The 19,883-nt window shown below is 35.9% G+C and overlaps 1 protein-coding gene across 1 annotated transcript; it reads left to right on the top strand.

Moving 5' to 3' along the window:
• Positions 1 to 1,169: 1,169 nt before the first annotated feature.
• Positions 1,170 to 19,700, top strand: LOC127948619 (complement C3). Its single transcript, XM_052545190.1, has 41 exons — positions 1,170 to 1,675; positions 1,776 to 1,971; positions 2,050 to 2,218; positions 2,747 to 2,820; positions 3,157 to 3,245; positions 3,366 to 3,448; positions 3,541 to 3,628; positions 4,637 to 4,739; positions 5,991 to 6,111; positions 6,274 to 6,389; positions 6,495 to 6,641; positions 6,726 to 6,929; positions 8,746 to 8,937; positions 9,026 to 9,178; positions 9,246 to 9,375; positions 9,455 to 9,526; positions 9,596 to 9,790; positions 10,394 to 10,508; positions 10,748 to 10,839; positions 10,912 to 11,051; positions 11,423 to 11,629; positions 11,768 to 11,831; positions 11,908 to 11,994; positions 13,038 to 13,241; positions 13,344 to 13,419; positions 13,511 to 13,670; positions 14,687 to 14,776; positions 14,860 to 15,016; positions 16,081 to 16,244; positions 16,657 to 16,812; positions 16,985 to 17,044; positions 17,122 to 17,212; positions 17,297 to 17,345; positions 17,656 to 17,746; positions 17,862 to 17,951; positions 18,130 to 18,235; positions 18,466 to 18,555; positions 18,675 to 18,755; positions 18,944 to 19,027; positions 19,119 to 19,254; positions 19,398 to 19,700. Exons 1-41 carry the CDS (start codon positions 1,596 to 1,598, stop codon positions 19,537 to 19,539), a joined length of 4,944 nt encoding a protein of 1,647 aa, XP_052401150.1. The 5' UTR covers positions 1,170 to 1,595; the 3' UTR covers positions 19,540 to 19,700.
• Positions 19,701 to 19,883: the final 183 nt, after the last annotated feature.

Genomic DNA, 19,883 nt, shown 5'->3' with positions numbered 1-19,883 from the left:
AATTTTATACTAAATTTCTTTGTTTTGAGCCTTAAAAATACTTTTTTAGCAAACTTTTATTTTGAAATAAATTAGGTAAATAAAAAAGTCATGATTCTGCGTTATGATTGGTCAAAGCGCCTGTCAATCAAACTCCCTGTGAAAGGTCAACTGCTGATGTTTTTTTTTTTTTTTTTTTTTGTTGTCACTCAAAATATGTGTATGTTTTTGTGCAATATTTGACTCCAGTGTTAAAATAGTAAGAAAAACAGGAAAATTAACTAACTTTAATTTAAATCTCTTATACTGTATATTGAACTGATGTTAAAATTGTTTACAGTGTAATATATACACATTTTTATAAACCTTAAAATAAAAATTATATATTTTGATAAATTTGAGTATTTGAACTTATTTTCTATTAATATATTTTAGTGGACATAGCTCTACAAAAAAAAAAAAAAAAAAAGAATTGAAATTATTACCATCCTTTCCCTATATAAGATGTTCTTATATTTTCCTTGTTTGTCAGCAGGAGAACTTCACTGTCACAATTGTTTGGGCCGGAGTGTGGGAAAGAAACAGAAGCCTTTTTAGAAGTCAGTGTATCATTAGAATGATTTTGAAACCGATATTCAAACATAAAAAAATAAAATAAATAATAATAAAACATAAAAAAAACAACACTTGAATGTGTTGGATGGCGACAAATACAACAACATTCCAATCAGAATTGAGATATAACTTTTCAGAAAATATCAGTTTTTGGCTTAAAATCAGGGTTAGGTGATTCTACACTCTTGTTAATCAGCTACCACTTCCAACTGATTTTAGGAATAAATTATGGCTAGGGTTAGGTTTAGGGTTAGGGATTGGGTTAAGTCTATATTTTTGGACAATAATGTTGATCCAGGATCATCAGAAGATGTTGATCCAGGAACATGTCATACTTGGCAAAATCACGGCAACTGGTGGTGCGATGGGTTTATGTTTCTAATTTCATTCTTCATGTCAACAAGACAATCAAGATAGAAATGTACTTTTCTGTTATGTTGCAGAGCTTAATAAGTGATAGAGTCTAACTTACACTTTTATTGACCCTTGGGCTTTTTTTGTGAAATAACTTGAGAAAACAGGAAGTCAGCAAAACGTTTATCAACTTGTACATTTTGGAAAAAAACTAGTAACAGCTTGTAGTTGAATGCATTTTAGACGTTCTCTAATTGCACAATGAGAGCAGATAATTTAATAATTGATTTTCACTTCACAAGAAACTGTCATTAGACTGCTTTTCTCAAACGGACATTCAGACAGTTGGGTGCTTCTTAATATCCTAACTGATGCTTCTTCACACCTTCATTCTTCAAAAGGAAAGAAGAATGTGGAAATAAGCAACTGAAGCACCCATTGCCTTGCACTGGTGGGTTTGTTTTGTCATGTCACCCTTAGTTTCAAAAACTAGAATAGACAAAGTGTGTTGTGAAACTGGGTGGAGGACATAGTTTCTCCACCCGAGTTACTCAACAGTTCTGAGGACAATGATGATATCGTGAAAGGTAGATAAACGATAAAAGTCGAAATAGTGCTCTGCTTTTAGTTACTATTGCAGCCAGAAGATGAACACGATGCATGTGGATGTAGTGACGCGGACTGTCGTCTTTCTTTGCTTCCCTTTGCTTGCATTATGTGACCCACTGTAAGTACATTCATTTTTCTTTTTTTTTTCTTTTTTTCTGAAATTCATGAAAATCCTTCTTGAGATATAGACAAATGTAAATCTTAACATATCTCGTCAGGTATGTTCTGTCAGCTCCTAATTTGCTGAGGGTGGGTTCCTTAGAGAACGTGTTTGTGGAGGCTCAGGATTACTCTGGTGGAAACCTGAATGTGAGGATCATAGTAAAGAACTACCCGAAGAAGAACCTGGAGATACTGTCTAAATCAGTGACACTGACTGCAGCCAACAGTTTCCAGATCTTTACAGATATAAAGGTGAGAGTGCAGTTATGTCTACTTCTCATTATTTTATTATCAGATATAATTTAAGCTGATTGATTCTCTGTTCTGCAGATCCCTGATGATCAGAAGTTCTTCACTGACGATCCTCTGGAGAAGCAGTATGTGTATCTGCAAGCCCAGTTTCCATCCACCACTCTGGAGAAAGTGGTCATGGTATCATTCCAGTCTGGATATATTTTTGTACAAACAGACAAACCCATCTACACACCTGATAGCACAGGTATGATTGAGTTTTTAATTGGCTTTTAACACATTTTTTTTAACTGGTTTAAAAAACAAACAAAAAAAAACATGTTGTTGCATTCAGTTCTGTAATCCTGAATATTCTAATTATATCTATATATCTATATATATCTATATCTATATATATCTATATCTATATCTATATATAAATATATATATATATATATATATATATATATATATATATATATATATATATATATATATATATATATAACTTATAATGATTTCTGTGACAATAAAACAACAGAATCCTTTTTAAGTATAGAAAGGAAACTTAGAGAAAACTAGATATATTTCTCAGCTGTGTAAACATGACTTTTGCTGTCACCATATGCATAGAGTTTTACATAAAGCTTTAGCACACATAATGATATTTGAATATATATATATATATATATATATATATATATATATATATATATATATATATATATATATATATATATATATATATATATAATTTTTATATTTTTATTTTTTTTTATTTATTTTTTTTGTTCAGTTAATTACAGGATCTTCTCCTTGACTCCTGATCAACATCCATTTGATGGAGTTTCCATCTCGGTCGATATCATGGTATGCAAATAAATGCTGTTCAGTATATACTAGCATAGATTAAATTATTGATGCACTGAAAGTTTTTTTCTTAATTGAAAACTAAAGGCAGCATTAGAGAAGTGCAAATTAAACATCAATATTTTGGGCAATGATTTTGGCCCTCCAAAACTGCTTCAGACCAAACTGAAAATTATTTGTCGGTCAAATATTTTCAGTTGGCAAATTTTCGGTGCATCACTACATTAAATAACTGAACCCCATCACGTGTGCTGTAACTACCACCAAAATTGCCCCATCATTGATTACTGCATAAAACGAACAACAACTGATTTTTTTTTTTTTATGTTTAACAAGAATCCTCAAGGCATCACACTGGACAGAGATCAATTCCAGCCAAGGCAGGGCATCAGAACCGAAACCTTTGCTTTACCTGAACTTGCCAGGTTTGTTTACTGTTAAAGTGCACCATTCAGTTAAGATCGATCAGTGAACTACAGACTGTCCCAATGCAGGTACTCTCTGTTAATCAGACTCTTGTGTTTTATGCACATTCTGTTTTGAAGCTTTGGGATTTGGAAGTTGATCGCAAAGTACACAAACACACCGCAAAAGAACTTCACCACTGAATTTGAGGTTATGGAATATGGTATGTTAACTGTGTCTTCTCGAGAACCAATTATGTTGGTAAGGATGTAGGAAATATTGAAGAATGGCTGAAAAGTTGTTGTATTTTTGTAGTGCTGCCAAGCTTTGAAGTGACTTTAAATCCACGCAAACCTTTTTTCTATGTGAATGAGCCCTCGCTGACAGTGGACATATCAGCTAAGTATGAAACATTAGTATTTAACTGTTTTACTGTGCACACTAATCTACACAGCAAAAAAAATTCAGTGAAATTATCTCTGCTGGGAGTACATGTGAGACCACACTCAAGAGTGTGAAAGTGTTAAAATAGGAGTGTCAAATTTTAATTGGCTGTTATAACTGAGTTATAAAGCTGATGGACAAGCAAAGAATATTGTTATTCCTGAACTACTGAGTTAAAGTTACACTGTTAATTATTGCAGCCCTATGATTCTTCAACAAAGTATTTCCAGCATTTTAAATACAATCTGAGGAATTTCTTAAAAGTTTACTCAAAAATCTTTCAAAAGAGTATTTTTCTGTTAGACATGCAAACATCAAGAATCAACCTGTGAAAATCAAAAAAGCATGTTGCAGTGTATTCTGGGTGCCACCTATCAAAGTTCATCCATGGCTCCCATGATGCATTGCAGCATGAATAGATTATTAGTTGAATTGTTTCAGTAATTTTCTTTATTCTTACTAGTGTATTTTTTATGTTCCTTTTAGTAGTTTGTTTACTAATCACAATCACAGGGTTGTTATAATCAACAAGGCCAATCAAATCAGTTTGTCACAATTCAGTTGTAACAGCCAAACCAAATCTGACTTCAAAAATGTAAGGCTCAAGAGCCCAACTTAACCAAACACTGAGCACTATAATGGTGACATAGAAATAGTGATTTTCACCTTTGTTGATTCTTTATGGTCAATCATCCCTCAATTAATCACTTAATTATCTCATTAACTTTAACTCAGATTCAGTGTTAATTTAACACTCCTATTTTAACACTTTCACACTCCTGAATGTGGTCTCACATGTACTCCCAACAGAGCTAATTTCACTCTGGATGTTTTGCTGTGTATAGTACTCTAGTCTGGAGTTATTGCATATCTTATATGTACTTTATTTCTGTGTCCACACTAGTTATTTAAAGATTTATCACAAGGGATGTTCTCCAGTGTTTGATGTGTATATTGGTTTTGTTAGGTACCTCTTTGGTAATAAGGTGAGAGGAACTGCATTTGTGGTGTTTGGTGTGGTAGACAATGAGAAGAGGATCAGCATTGCTGCCTCTCTGCAAAAGGTTCAGGTGAGTTCAGAGAGAGCTGAGATTTATAACTTTATTAATTATAGTCCCATGCAATGCACAACTTGGAGCCAAAGGCAATGCTTACATGTTTGTGGTTCAACATACAGTACATCCGAAAAGTATTCAGAGCCCTTCACTTTTTCCACATTTTGTTTTGTTCTAAAAAAAAATAAATAAATAAATCATTATTTTCCTCAAAATTCTACAAGCAATACCCCATAATTACAATGTGAATGAAGTTTGTTTGAAATCTTTCCAAATTCATAAAAAAACTTAATAATAATCACATGTACAAAAGTATTCACAGTCTTTGCTCAATACTTAGTTTAATCACCTTTTGCATCAATTACAGCCTTGAGTCTTTTTGAGTATGCTGCAAGCTTGGCACTCCTATTTTTGGGCAGTTCCACCCAATCATCTTTGCAGGACCTCTCAAACTCCATCAGGTTGGATGGAGAGTGTTGGTGCACAGCCGTTTTTAGATCGCCCCAGAGATGTTCAATCGGGTTCAAGTCTGGGCTCTGGCTGGCCCACTCAAGGACATTCACAGAGTTGTCCCGTAGATGCTCCTTTGTTATCTTGGCTGTGTGCTTACACAGCAAAATCTCCAGTGTTAATTTAACAGGCGATCTGTTAAATTAGTAAGATCAGGTCTACAGGCGATTCATTGGACTTCATGGCTTGGTTTTTGCTCTGACATGCACTGTTAACTGTGGGACCTCTTTTTTATATAAATTTGCTAAGATTTCAAACAAACTCTTTTTTAAATTGTCATTATGGGGTACTGTTTGTAGAATTTTGAGGAAAATAATTAATTTAATCAGTTTTGGAATAAGGCTGTAACATAACCTAATTTGGGGAAATTGAAATGCTGTGAATTCTTTCTGCTGTTTCATTGTGAATTTTATGCCGTTTTGTTTGTATTAAGCAACAGACATTAGATGTGCAATTCATTTTGCAACGCTAATGTAACCTCTTGCAAAATAAATAAATAAATAAATAAGTATACAAATATTTCTGAAGTGATTGCAATGGGAGGTGTGTGACCATTATTTTAAAACAGTAAAGATGAGTAAAAATTCTAATTTCATAAAATATAAAAAGTAAAAGATAATTTTATAAAATTATAAAAATCTCTAATGTTATTGCAAAATTAATTAATAAAATAGTTACATTATTTCAAATATAACTTTTATAAAATAGCAAAAACTACTGTAAAGGGACGTGATGTTGCTGTTTGTCTCTCTGTAGATAATTGATGGAGAAGGAGAGGCCGAGCTGAAAAGACAAATGATCAAGGAGAACTTTCCAGACATCCAGCAGCTAGTTGGGAAATCTCTCTACATTTCAGCCAGTGTTTTAACAGAAACTGGTAAGAGCCGAACTCAGAGTTTGGTGGATTGAGAGCTGGATTTGATAGTTGAGAGTTGTTGGAAGGTTTTTATATTATACCAGCACAAAAGGAGATGAGACACCTCAGAAAAACGACTGATGACTATGTTTGTGTGTGTGTGTGTGTGTGTATGTGTTTCAGGCAGTGAAATGGTAGAAGCAAATAAGAAAGGCATTCAGATAGTGACATCACCATACACCATTCACTTCAAAAAAACACCACACTTCTTCAAACCTGGAATGCCCTTCGATGTCTCGGTATGAAAAAATCACTAGAAATTTAAGAATGGGATCATACTCACCTCCGGTGAGCTATGATACATGACGGTATTGGTTAATGTTTCTTTTGTATTTCTTATTAAGGTCTATGTAACAAATCCTGACCAAACTCCTGCTAAAAATGTGGAAGTGGAAGTCAATCCTGGAGTGGTCAAAGGTCGAACAAGAGACAATGGCATTACGAAAGTTACTGTCAACACTCCAGGAGGATCTTCTACACTGGAGATCACTGTAAGTTTAAATGAAAAATGTCAAAGTCTTGTTGGCTTTTAAAAAAATATTGTAAATCAACTAAATCAATATGATTGTGTCAAGGCAAAGACCAAAGACCCACAATTAAGCGACGAACAGCAGGCAGAGAACAAGATGACGGCTCAGGCCTACAAGCCGAAAGGCGGCTCCAACAACTACCTGCACATCGGCATTGATGCTGCAGAGCTTCAGATCGGTGATCAAATGAAAGTCAATCTGAATCTAGGAAACAGCCCTGGAGTGAAAAACCAGGATTTCACTTATATGGTGAGAAACACATGCCAAAAATCACTCATGTGCTGCTTTGTTTGCATCCTAGTTGTTATGTAGTACTATGTACCGTATTTGGCTGGTCCTGCGACTTATAGTCAGGTGCGACTTATTTATCAAAATTAATTTGACATAAACAGAGAGAAATTAACTAACAGAAAACATTACCGTCTCCAGCCGCGAGAGGGCGTAGACGGTAATGTTTTCTCTTGGTTCTGGGGTCTAAATAAATGCGACTTATAGTCCAGTGTGACTTATATATGTTTTTTTCCTCATCATGACGTATTTTTGGACTGATGCGACTTATAGTCCGAAAGTTGGGGGGGGGGGGGCGGGCTGAAATCATGTCTTGACGAGGTACTGGAGCCATTGAGCATGATCCCTCACCAACATATAATTAGCATCAGTGGTTCACCCGTCAATTGAATTTTACTCTCACTACCGTTAGTTACTACAGTCCACAGTTTGCTATCTAGATATCCCTTCCTCGCGTAATGCAAATTACCTGGTTGTCGTAATTTACAGAACAGTCGGCTATGTAAATGCAGTTAAACTGCTAGAGGGAGTTCAGGTTGGAGAGGTATTTGACAGTTGAGAGAGGAGGCACTCCCACGAGTGGGCATTGTTTTAGCGCAGACAGTAGACACGCCCCCAATATTTTGCTATCTTATTTCATTTTCTTGCCGTTTTTTTTGCCGTTTTTTTGTTGTTTGTTTGTTTTCAAATTTGCTGAGTGGTTAATAACACATTTTTCATGGTGTGATTTAAAACATTTAATTTAGCTTTACATGGAATTCAAGCCATAATCGGCTGAATTTACTGTTCACCATTTAGATTTTCTTTGAAAAACTGCTATATGAAAACTAAAAGCTTTCATATTTTGACACAAGTCTTTATTTTGTGTCATTAGCGCTATTCACACGGGATTAGTAGAGACCTCTAATCATTTCTAATAATTTGCAGAGGTTATCTGTGATCATAATTCCGTGCGAATCGGCTATGCAATTTGTAAAGTAAAAATTCCACTGCAAATGACCTACCATTTTTCACCTAACACAGAGGTCCTGTGATAATATTAGTCCCTTGGGAATCAGCATCTGTGTGATTTGGCAGGTCGTATATCATTTCTTAATTTTTTTTTTTTTTTTTTTTTTCGCGAAGAATGGAGTTGTTTGATTGCATCTTGGGTGCTGTCATATCGCTACACTATACAATTTGCAGAAAGAGAAATCTGAAAAGGTTTTGAGGTTAATGTGTTTCAAATAAATCAAGAATAGAGCTTGAGATATTATTTTAACCTGGTAAAATGTAAATGACACATGGCACGAAACTATATTAGTTTATTTCTCCATCTAACCGGATTATGGACTCTTAAAGCCTTGACATCGTATCCAGGAGATAAGTCAGTAAATTTGAGTAAAATCACAGGCTTCACTTATCACGTGTGAAAATAAATTTAATTACTCATTGCTGCAGTTGGTCTGATGCTCGCTGCCATGCTTAATCTAATTTTGTCTTTCTTGTGCTTGACTCCTTAATTGCTGTTTTGTAGTTTATTTTGTGTATTAAATTGTACCTAACTATTTTTCAAATGTGTAGCTGGCAAAGTCATTACAGTTAACTCCAAATAAAACCATTAAAAAAAAAAAAATCATTTAGTTTACTCTGTACTAAAATAACTAAAACTCTAATTAAAATAAATAAAGATTACATAGAGGAGAAAAACAACAAACTTTCTAAAACAGTGAATATAAGAAATATAAAAACCTATTCACGTAATTCATGCTGCCTGCATTTGCCATTATTCCCACAGATCTTAAGTAAAGGTCAGATTGTTAAAGTGAACAGGTTTAAGTTGACAGGACAGTCTTTAGTGGCTCTGTCTCTGCCTGTAACCAAAGAAATGGTGCCGTCCTTCCGCTTTGTGGCTTATTATCATGTGGGCTCGTCTGAGGTGGTGTCTGACTCAGTCTGGATAGACATGAAGGACACCTGCATGGGAACGGTGAGTGAACCCAGAAACCATAAGCATGATGAGTGCCTGTAATAACCATCATCATTTATAAGCATGTTCTTACTGTTTTTAATCACAGCTCAAAGTCGAGGTGAAGGACCCGACACAATATGGCCCAGGAGATCAGATCAGCTTGAAAATCACTGGAGACCCTGGAGCTAAAGTCGGGCTGGTCGCTGTAGATAAGGGTGTCTATGTCCTTAACGACAAGAACAGACTCACTCAGACAAAGGTAATTAACCTTACGTACAATAACCTGGTTTCAGACTTAAAATGACCTGGTGTCTTTGTTTATTTAGATCTGGGATGTCATAGAGAAGCATGACACCGGCTGTACAGCAGGAGGTGGAAGGGACAATATGGGGGTTTTCACTGACGCAGGTCTTATGTTTGAGTCCAGCTCTGCTGGAGGAACCAACATCAGAACATGTACTTGAACAGTTAATTTAGCTGAAATTGAAGTGTCGGTGCTGTCATATTCCCACACATATCTGTCATGTTCTTGTAGATAATAAGTGCCCTGTCCCATCTAAGAGAAAACGCAGAGCACAGAGTCTTTTGCAGGTCACCACTACGCTGGGTAAGGAAGCCCTTTATATGCTTTTCTTCTTCTGTCCTTATTGTTTCTACACTAACATTGTCTTCTCAGCTGGTCAGTACTCTGGCGAACAGAAGGTATGCTGTGTGGACGGATTCCAGGAGAATGAACTCGGCTACTCCTGTGAACGGCGGGCTTCATTCATCCAAGATGGAAAGGAATGTATAAATGCTTTCCTGCACTGCTGCAAGGAGTTGAAACGCCAGGCGAATGGCTTCGGAGAGAAAGAGTTTCTTCTGGCACGCAGTGAGATTTTATCCTCATGATTTCAGAAAGAGAATTAGCTATCTACTTTATGCAACTTTTAAATGCTTCTTCATTGCTTTTTCATGCTAAATTGCATTTACACATTATGATAATATATAGAAACTGTAGTAAAGTTTGTGAGTGCTTTATTACATCTCACCAGAGAATAAACGTATGAATTGCTTTAATAATATCACTTGCATTGCACTTGCATCTAATACTTCACATAGCTTAAATTTGAATTCATAAAATAACAGTTTTTCATGTAAATTTGTAACAATGTAAATTATTTCTGATGCAAAGCTGTATTTTCGGTGTCACATGATCCTTCAGAAATCATTCTAATATGCTGTTCAAGAAACATTTCTTATTATTAATGTGATACATTTTTATTTTGAAGGATTCTTTAATAAAAAGTTCAAACATTTATTTTAAAAATAAATATTTTGTAACAATGTAAGTGTTTTTACAATCACTTTTCAACAATGTAATGTGCCCTTGCTTGAAAAACAAAACAAAACAAAGCAAAAAAGAAACTTACTGACCCCAGACTTTTGAAAAGTAGTGACTACTCGTTTGTTTGTTTGTTTGTTTCCTGTTCAGGTGAAGAAGATGATTTTGATGAGGAACTAGGAGATGTGATGGTACGCACACAGTTTCCTGAAAGCTGGCTTTGGGAGGAGATTGATCTTCCTTCTTGTCCACAAAACCGGATGTGGTGAGCAAACCATTTATGATATTGTTTACAAATAATAAAACATGAACCTTTTGTGGGAACCAAGATGTTGTTCTTTCAAGAAGATGGCAATATCAGACACAGTTTTATCAGATGATCCACTATTAATTTGAATGCAGATCCACAAATGAAAAATGGCGGTGAGCAAAATAATGTGGCATAGTGATATTTGTTTGCAAAATCTTTGAGGGACTGGTATGAATGTTTTTGTGTGTGCTTAGCACTGAAACATCTACCTTAAGAACTGGAATATTCCTGAAAGACTCCATCACAACCTGGCAGATCACAGCCATCAGCCTGTCCAAGACCCTTGGTAAAAAGATGCTCTTGTTCGCTTATTTAGTAATAATTATTGTTCTTTGACGCTCCCTTTGTTTCCTTGCAGGAATATGTGTGGCTGATCCTTATGAGATCACTGTTAGGAAAGACTTTTTTATCGACCTGAAGATGCCTTATTCGGTGGTGCGCAATGAACAACTGGAAATAAAGGCTGTTCTTCACAACTACAGCAATCAGAAGCTGAAAGTATGTGTGTTATATTGCATAATATGTTTTTAAACTACAGAGTTTTGATCAGAAAACTAAGCATTTCAGGCATATTATTTGGAAATATGCAGTGATAGCTGATTTTGTTGTATGAATGTATATAATTATCTGCTATACTGTTATAAAGATCTCATTGATTTACATTACCAGCATCAGTATTTCATCTTAATTTTGCTCAAATATCAGAAGCTTCATCAAAGTTCATATATACAGTATGATCAGTTTTGGCCTCTGCATTGAACTCTGTTAGAGGTCTTTTATTATTATTAAATATGTCATGCATTTACAAGGTTTAACTGTACAGGACAGTTTCTCCACGTGCTAAATATCTTTTTTTTGTCTTGTACCAGACAAATATTAGATTTAAGACATCGGAGGGTGTTTGCAGCAGTGCCAGCAAAAAACAGAAAGGCAGGGTAACCGTTTCTGTTGGCTCCATGTCCTCCATAGCCGTCCCCCTCATCATCATCCCCATGGAGCTGAGAGAGCAGTGGATCTCAGTGGAAGCATACAGCTCGAATCGCAATGATGCAATTAGAAAGAATCTGAAGGTGGTGGTGAGTCTGCCAAGTCAACGTTTAGAGGATTGCTCTGGGGGTTTCTGCAGGAGTCAATCATGAACGATCTTCAGACAATTTATTTTGAGATTTTTCAATGTCTTCACCAAGTTGCATTTGTGTCCGTCTTTCTTTCAGCCTGAAGGTGTGCGGACTGAAGTCCGGGAGAAAATTGTGCAGATCAACCCATCCGAGCATCCAGGTGCAGCTTCTTTACAGACACCGAATGTGACACTGAATATCAATATATTTAAACACCTGTCCTCTTGACTGAACAGGCGGCACGCAGGTCGTGGCTATGAGGAGCGACATCCCGCGCCGAAAGGTTCCAAACACACCTGCTAACACAGTGATCACAGTGATAGGTGAAAATCTCATTGCACTCTCCTTCTCTGAAGCATATGGGGCCAAACATGAAATCCCTTTTATTTTTTTCCCAAATTCCTTTTTTTTTTTTTTTTTGAATGGTAACATTTTAGTAGTAAAAAAAAAAACAAAAAAAAAACATGTCTACTTAATTGTATTATGATTAATTTGACCAAAATTACATTTTAGGTCGCCCTATGAAGTCAATCTTTTCCCGAACTTCCATGTTTATTTTATTTTATTTTATTTTTCTAAATTATGTTTAATTTAATTTTGCTATCAATTAAAAGTTAATTATATTGATAATAAATCACTGAATTCATACAACTTTGGAGTTTTAAAACAAACAATTTAATAATTTTCACAACGACATATTTCTTTTTCTGAATTCAAATTCTAAAAATGTATTATCAAAAAGTGTGTCAAACAAAGGAGGTGTAAAATATTAACAATTTAATTAACCTTTTAGAATGTAATCAAACAAAATGTAAACATTCCTTTTATATTTTGGCAAATATAGTTCTGCATAACAGCTAGAAGAACCATGGAAGAAAACGCATGTATTGTTGTCCTTAAAAATAGTTTCAATCTTTATAATTATTATTAACCTGAAATGTACATCACTGTTCAATAGTAATGCATTTTGTCTGTTTCTTTCTTCTTCTTCTTCTTCTTTGAGTTTTTGTGTGAACTGAAGATGTATTTTTATTTTCAACTGAAATGGTTAAATGCTGGTGATGTGATTCTCAAAGCAGCTCAGTGTGTGTAGTAGATGAACTATGTCTTTTTTTCACTTTCATTTTAACAGACAATGGTCCGTATCATGTTTGATTAATTGTACAGCACTACTTTTGATTTACTCATCCAAAATTTGCCAACTACTGTGACATTCCACATCAAATTCTGTCTTCATTCCACAATTCTGGATATGGAAATCATAATGCCTTGGGTATATCAGTTCATACAGGGTTTGCACCAACAGGACTGGTGTCAATATGACTTAAAAAACCCAGTCACAGTCAGTTACCTTCCATGTTTGCAGGTGAGGAGATAACACGCACAGTCGAGCAGGCCATCAGTGGACAGTTTATGGGTCAGCTCATTGTTCAGCCCAGTGGATGTGGAGAGCAGAACATGATTTATATGACTCTACCTCTCATTGCCACTCATTACCTGGACAACACAAAGCAGTGGGAGGGTGTTGGTATGGAGCGCCGTAATGAAGCAGTTAACCATATCAGAACAGGTCAGCTGACCACCCTCGACATACCCTTTTAATGTTCCCCCGGTTGTTAAATGGAGAGCTGAGTGTTCCTCACTATGTCATTAATTTATTCTTCCGGTCAAGGTTATCAGCGGGAGTTGACCTTCCGTAAAGCTGATGGGTCGTACGGTGCCTGGTTACACGTGCCGAGTAGCACATGGTGAAATAATGCATCTTATTTAGAGATGATTGTTTTTCTTGCATTTTTCTTGTACTATGCCGTTGGCTTCCTCTCTTGCGTCTATTTACAGGCTGACAGCATATGTGGCTAAAGTGTTCGCAATGGCCAGTGATCTGATTGTCATAGAGGAGAATGTGATCTGCAGTGCCCTCAACTGGCTGGCCACAAAAAAACAGCTGGCAGACGGCACATTTAAAGAAGATGCACCTGCGTATCACAGCGAGATGGTTGTAAGTTAAAAATTAATGCACAAATGTCAGATATGTTGCACTCTGGCGATTCCCAACTTGTGGTCCTCTCCTGGTCCTGTTTCCTTCTACCTTCTCACATTATTTCCTACTGCCCTATCAAAATAAAGGTGAAAAAGCCCATAAATCAAGTACAATCAACAGGCAGATGCTTCCAGTAATCTGAAAGTCATGGCTTTATGCAGAATACATCATGCAGGTCTCAGCACGAAAGGACAGTGGTTCTAATTTTTACTTGCCCTGCCAACACTTTCACTAAAATGCTGCCAGAAAAAGCCTTGGTTGTGAAATGCTGTCGGCTCTTGTATGCTACAGGATTGTAGTATCTTTTTTAATGAGATGTGAGCTCGTTGATTTTCAGTGATTAAAATCTTATGTTTTACTCTCTTCTTCACATAAATATATCTTATGGCTTTAGAAGACTTGGAATGTTTGTAATGTTTTATACTGCTTTTCTATGGTAAAATTTTGCAACAAATACCTGTCAGTGTACTTTTTTTTACATTTTATTTTTATTTGCCTGCTACATGCATTATATTGTTCATAATTAGGTACATTTAGGGTTGGGGTGGGGTTAGGTGCCCCAATGAAAGTATAGATTTATATCAAATTATATATATATATATATATATATATATATATATATATATATATATATATATATATATATATATATATATATATATATATTTACCAATGCATGCAAACCATTAAATAAAGACAAACAGCTGAAACCAATGGAGGACCCTGCGTGTCGAAAAGTGATGCTAAAGGTGTACATTTAGCTTCAAAATGCAACACCAAGGAGCACTGACCAAGCATTAATATTTGAAAAGTTCGAAGTGAGAGCGCGTTGCAACATGTGAAAGTGTGCCAAACTGTGAGCTGTTTCTGGCTGTGTGTAGCACACATAGCTCTGCATATTTTTCAGAAGCACCCCAGCAGTCTTGTTATGTCATTATACAACATCTTCTTATTTGAGTACATGTCAAATGCAGGGTAACGTACGTGGAAAAGACGCCGATGCCTCTCTGACTGCTTTCATCCTGATTGCCATGCAAGAAGGAAGCAAGATCTGTGCTGGATCTGTAAGTCTGATTCCCGGACACCACGCAGTGATACGTGACCTTCACCTCAAACAGGTCTCACTCAGTCTCTCTCTCAATACTAGAATCTTCAGAACAGTATGAGAAGAGCCACTGATTACCTGCTGCTGAGAGTTCACAGTCTAACCAGCACTTACGCTGTCGCTATGACTTCTTACGCTTTGGCCCATGCTGGAAAACTCAATAAAGACATCTTGAAGAGTTTTTCCACTCAAAGCAAAGGTCAGTAACATTATAGTCTTACCTCAGACTCTTAAATAAAGTTGAGGTCACTTTTCCATGACGAAAGCTTGTGTTCTCCCATATAAGTGTACTGGTACTGTTATATCGCACATGGCATTCAGGGAAACAATAGTAGGCTAAATCATGTGCATGATTTACTATTTCGTTCCCCCGAGAACAAACTGTGTGCACGATTTAGCAAATTGAGGGAACGAAATGGTAAATAGTGCACACATTTTTTTTTCCTTGCATGTCATGTATGGGGCTCTGTAGTTATAGTTAACTAAAACTGCAACCATAAAACAATTTTTTTGTTACTTTAAATAAAATAAATGCTAATTGAAATAAAATTTAAAAACTTATTTACAGCTAGTTGCCTATAAAAACATTTCTCATTTTCATTTTGTTTAACTTGATGTACTAAAATAATAAAAATTTAAATGAAAAAATAATAAGAACTATACAGATATATTTATAAACCTGACATACCTGAACTTGTAAAGTCTCATCCAAAATGCAAAATGTGAAATAGGTTGAAGAAATGCAGGCATTATGATAATTAGAAATGCTGTCTCATCTCTATGGTTTGTTCATTATACATTAACCAACAATTTAAAGACTTTCATTGAAAAATGGTCTGTTGGAAATTAAAAAAAATTTGTATTTTGGGGGAAGTCATAGCCTAGTGGTTAGAGAGCTTGACTCCTAATCTTAAGGTTGTGGGTTCAAGTCTTGGGCTGCCAATATCACGACTGAGTAAGACACCAAACCCCCAACTGCTCCCCGGGGAGCTGAAGCATAAATGGTTGCCCACTGCTGTGTGTGTGTGTGTGTGTGTGTGTGCGTGTGTGCGTGTGTGTGTGTATACTTTGGATTGGTTGAATGCAGGGCTCAATTTCTGAGTTGGCTGTATGTCACTTCACTTCTTTGTATTGTTGATAGGGATATAGAGTTGGTTTTATCTTTTTAATAATTTGAAGATTGTGTAAAGAAAAGAAAATCTTTTTTTTTTTTTAATTGAAATCAAAACTTCGATGTCATGTTGTGCTTATACCCACTTTTAGATGGAGTAGTTTGGCAAGTTCCTGGGCAGCACTATCACTCTCTAGAAGCCACAGGATATGCAGTGCTCGCCCTGGTGATGGCAAAGGATTTCGAGACAGCTGGACTGGCAGTGCGTTGGCTGGGAAGGCAACAATCCCGCTATGGGGGTTATGGCACAACACAGGTATTTTAAGGGACAAATGAATCATTTTGTGGACTGATTGATAGTTTATCATTTATGTTGTCCTCATCATTGTTTTAATTGAAGGGCATTTTATCGATATACCACAATCTATCAATGCACTTCAAAAACATCCACGTGGAGACATCTTTACCCTCACTGAGAACGTTTTGAATATCTGAATAAGTGTGAAATGCAAATAAGATTTGTGTGTTTGTGTGTGTGTAATATACGTATATATATATATATATATATATATATATATATATATATATATATATATATATATATATATATACATATATAAATAATATATACACACACACACAGTCACACACACGAACATGACTAAATGACGATGTCCTTTACCGTGATACCCAAAAACATTTTGTTCTCATCGTATCTCATTGTTTAGGCAACGATCATGGTCTTCCAAGCCGTGGCTGAGTACCGGGTTCAGGTTAAGAAGACAGACATTAAATTGGACTTGGAACTGGCTGTGCAGGAGAGAAAAGAGAAAACCAGATTCGGAATAAGATTGGGAAACATTGGACTTGCTCGTTCAGATAAGGTCTGGAAACATGAATAAATATTTGCACCCTTAATGTTGAGAAATAGAATTAAAATGTTGTCCGAAGCACATTTACACCATTCACAGTCTGATGCATGCATTGTTCACAATAACTGATTCACCCTAAAAGTGTGTTTTCTTATCTGTCTACTTCATGGATTGAATACCACAGTTCGACATTACAAGGAGTTTCAATGTCACAGCTCAAGGGACAGGGGTGGCCATGCTCTCTGTGAGTATTCATTAGCACACTCATGATGTCTTCACCAGCATGTTCTGTGTAAAATAATTCCTGTCCTTCCCTGTCAGGTATTTTCTGTCTATTATGCTCTGCCTGAAGAGAAAAACTACGATTGTAAGGTGTTCGATCTCAGTGTGCAGATGAAGAAAGAGTCTGCAGGTAGAATTCATCAGAACAAGACATCAATGTAAAACGTTTTGTTGCAAAATAAGGTTGAATTCTGATGGTATCTTCTGTATGTAGTATCCTATGATGGAGCCTCTGAAAGTTACCAGATCACCCTTGAATACATGTGAGTATATATTAACTACTCTAACTATAAACAAGATTCTCAGTAACCCATTCATCAGGGGCATTTGTTCCATTCATTTGTCTTTTCTGAAATTTCCAGAAAGACCACAAGTTCAGATAACTGTTTATTAATTCATAAAGAATGTGTCATGTCATCAAACTTTGTGATACTTTATTAAGAATGTGATGTTAAATGATGCTTTACATGTGATCATTTTGCACAAGGGGAAGCTGCGAGGTTGGTCAACTTTAACCCAACCAGCAAATATATTATTAATAGATTATTCCATCATATTAATCCTTCTTTGCAGTTTCAAAGACCCATTGAGAAGCTCAACCATGTCTATTTTGGATATCAGTCTGCTGACGGGGTTCAAAGTGGATGAACGGGATCTTTCGAAGGTGAATAAACAGCGTCAGTGATTGGGAAAGTTAATACAATCATTAAACATTTGAGTCTAAAATGCTTACTTGAATTCATAACTTATGGACATTAAAATTACGATTTTGCCACCAGTTATCCAGTGGTAAGGATAAGTACATTCAGAGCTTTGAGCTGAACAAAGAGCTGTCAGAGCGAGGATCTCTTATCATCTACATAGATAAGGTACAGTGCCACTGTTCCCATATGTGCTGGGTTTTTATTTATCTGTTTGCATGTAGTAGACATGCAGGTGACTGCAACTGATTCTTTCTCCTCTTCTACTAAAAGTAATTTGGCGACGAGCTGTTTGGTGTAGTGATTGCTTCACATTAATAAACATTTTTATTTAATGTATTTTAAGGTTTCTAATATAGAGAAGGAAAGGGTTGTCTTCAGAATGCACAAGCTCAATGAAGTGGGAATGCTGCAGCCCGCCGGAGTCACTGTGTACGAGTACAACGCTCCAGGTGTGTGATGTTACAGTCACCAACAAAAGTTTATCTGGAGAATTAGAAAACAGTCACTAAAACAACTCAGTTCCACTGACATATAAAGTAAATGACACAGATAGAAAGTTAACAGCGGAGCTCTTCCCTTATGCATATGGCAACGCTTATTAAAGCACACAATTCCATATGATTGCCCATTTTGGCACATTACTGCTGACATATTCAATCTAACCTGCATTTTTTGACAGATAAGCGTTGTGTGAAGTTCTACCATCCTTATAAGAAAGATGGATCGCTGAACAGACTCTGTCATGAGGAGCTATGCCAGTGTGCGGAAGGTTTGTATACTTTAAATGCAAGATTAACATACAGCATGCTTAAAATATATAATTTAATAAACTCTCCATGAGAAATAAAGAGAGACAAAGCATGGTAAATGAATGACATATCCTGACAGAGAACTGCAGTTTGCAAAAGAGTGAACGCATTGATGAGGAGAAACGTGAGGATAAGGCTTGTGAACGTGAAGTGGAATATGGTAAACATCTTTATGGCTTTCTGTGTGTGTTTGAGTAAATTGCTGTAGAAATGTTGGATCATGTCTTGTGCCATAGCCGTCCCTCTCAGGACTGTCTTATTTTCTTAACGAAGACCCAGTATGGGTCAGTTTTTGCCAGTAGAGCTGTTATGTACAGTAGATGATCATGTCACATAATTTTCTTGTAGTTTATAAAACCAGTGTGTTGGAAATGGGCTTCTCATTGTATGCGGACATCTATAACATGACAGTTGAGCAAGTGCTGAAGGAAGGTATGGGTTGCCATTTTCTACGACTCTGGATCGTGACAGCTCCATTGGACTGGCTTTATCTTCAACAGTTTATATTTGTGTTTGTTTTCAGGCTCTGATCCAGGTGTAGAGGGAAATGTGAGATCATTTTTGGCTCATCCTTCCTGTAGAGATTTTCTGAAATTTGAAAAAGGCAAGACATACCTGATCATGGGCCAAACCAAAACCCTTCCAAGGATTGGCGGAAAGTATGACATTGAGTTTGGTTTATGTGGAAATTGGCTGATTTTGTAGTTGGTGCATTTTAAGTAGAAATCTTAATATATATACATATATCTGTTGTATGGATGTTTCTAATGAAAAACATTCCCACTTTTCTCAATCATCTTAGGTTGAGGTACCAGTTGGGTGAGGACACCTGGATTGAATACTGGCCAACAAACAATGAGGGCCAGACTCCAAAACATCGAGAAAAATATATTGGCATCACCTCGCTTGCCAACAAGCTCAGCCAATTTGGATGCTCCACTTAAGTGTTTTACTGATCGAACTTTGCTTTTATTTCTAGTAAATTGTCAGATTTATTAAAAGTTGCAGGTTTTTATATTTTAAAAGTTCATGCTCAGTTCGCTTCTCAGTCAAATGGAATATAACCACTTGAAGCCATTTGTCAAATAAAATTTGCAAACATAAACGAGTCCTTATTCTTAAATCTTCACAGTCACTTTTTTAAAGATTCAATTCCAGTTTTATAAACTTCTGTGCAGAATGGAAAATTTGCCAATATATTTTAAGATTTATTGATTTAGTTTATTTTATGATTACTTAGTAAAGAAATACCAATGAAAAAGTCAATTTTCTAAACCCTACTAGAGGA

The sequence above is a fragment of the Carassius gibelio genome, chromosome B1 (genome assembly GCF_023724105.1).
Source record: "Carassius gibelio isolate Cgi1373 ecotype wild population from Czech Republic chromosome B1, carGib1.2-hapl.c, whole genome shotgun sequence".
NCBI classification, from domain to species: domain Eukaryota; kingdom Metazoa; phylum Chordata; class Actinopteri; order Cypriniformes; family Cyprinidae; genus Carassius; species Carassius gibelio.
Note: the sequence above shows the minus strand (reverse complement) of the source record. Positions and strands in the feature narration are given on the sequence as shown.

What these genes read in the sequence shown, in the direction of transcription:
- LOC127948619 (XM_052545190.1), top strand. Translation starts at nt 1,596, where the DNA reads ATGAACACGATGCATGTGGATGTAGTGACGCGGACTGTCGTCTTTCTT. An exon ending in CACAGTGATCACAGTGATAG is followed by an intron (nt 11,995 to 13,037) that starts GTGAAAATCTCA and finishes CCATGTTTGCAG; the next exon opens with GTGAGGAGATAACACGCACA. An exon ending in GACTTGCTCGTTCAGATAAG is followed by an intron (nt 16,813 to 16,984) that starts GTCTGGAAACAT and finishes TGAATACCACAG; the next exon opens with TTCGACATTACAAGGAGTTT.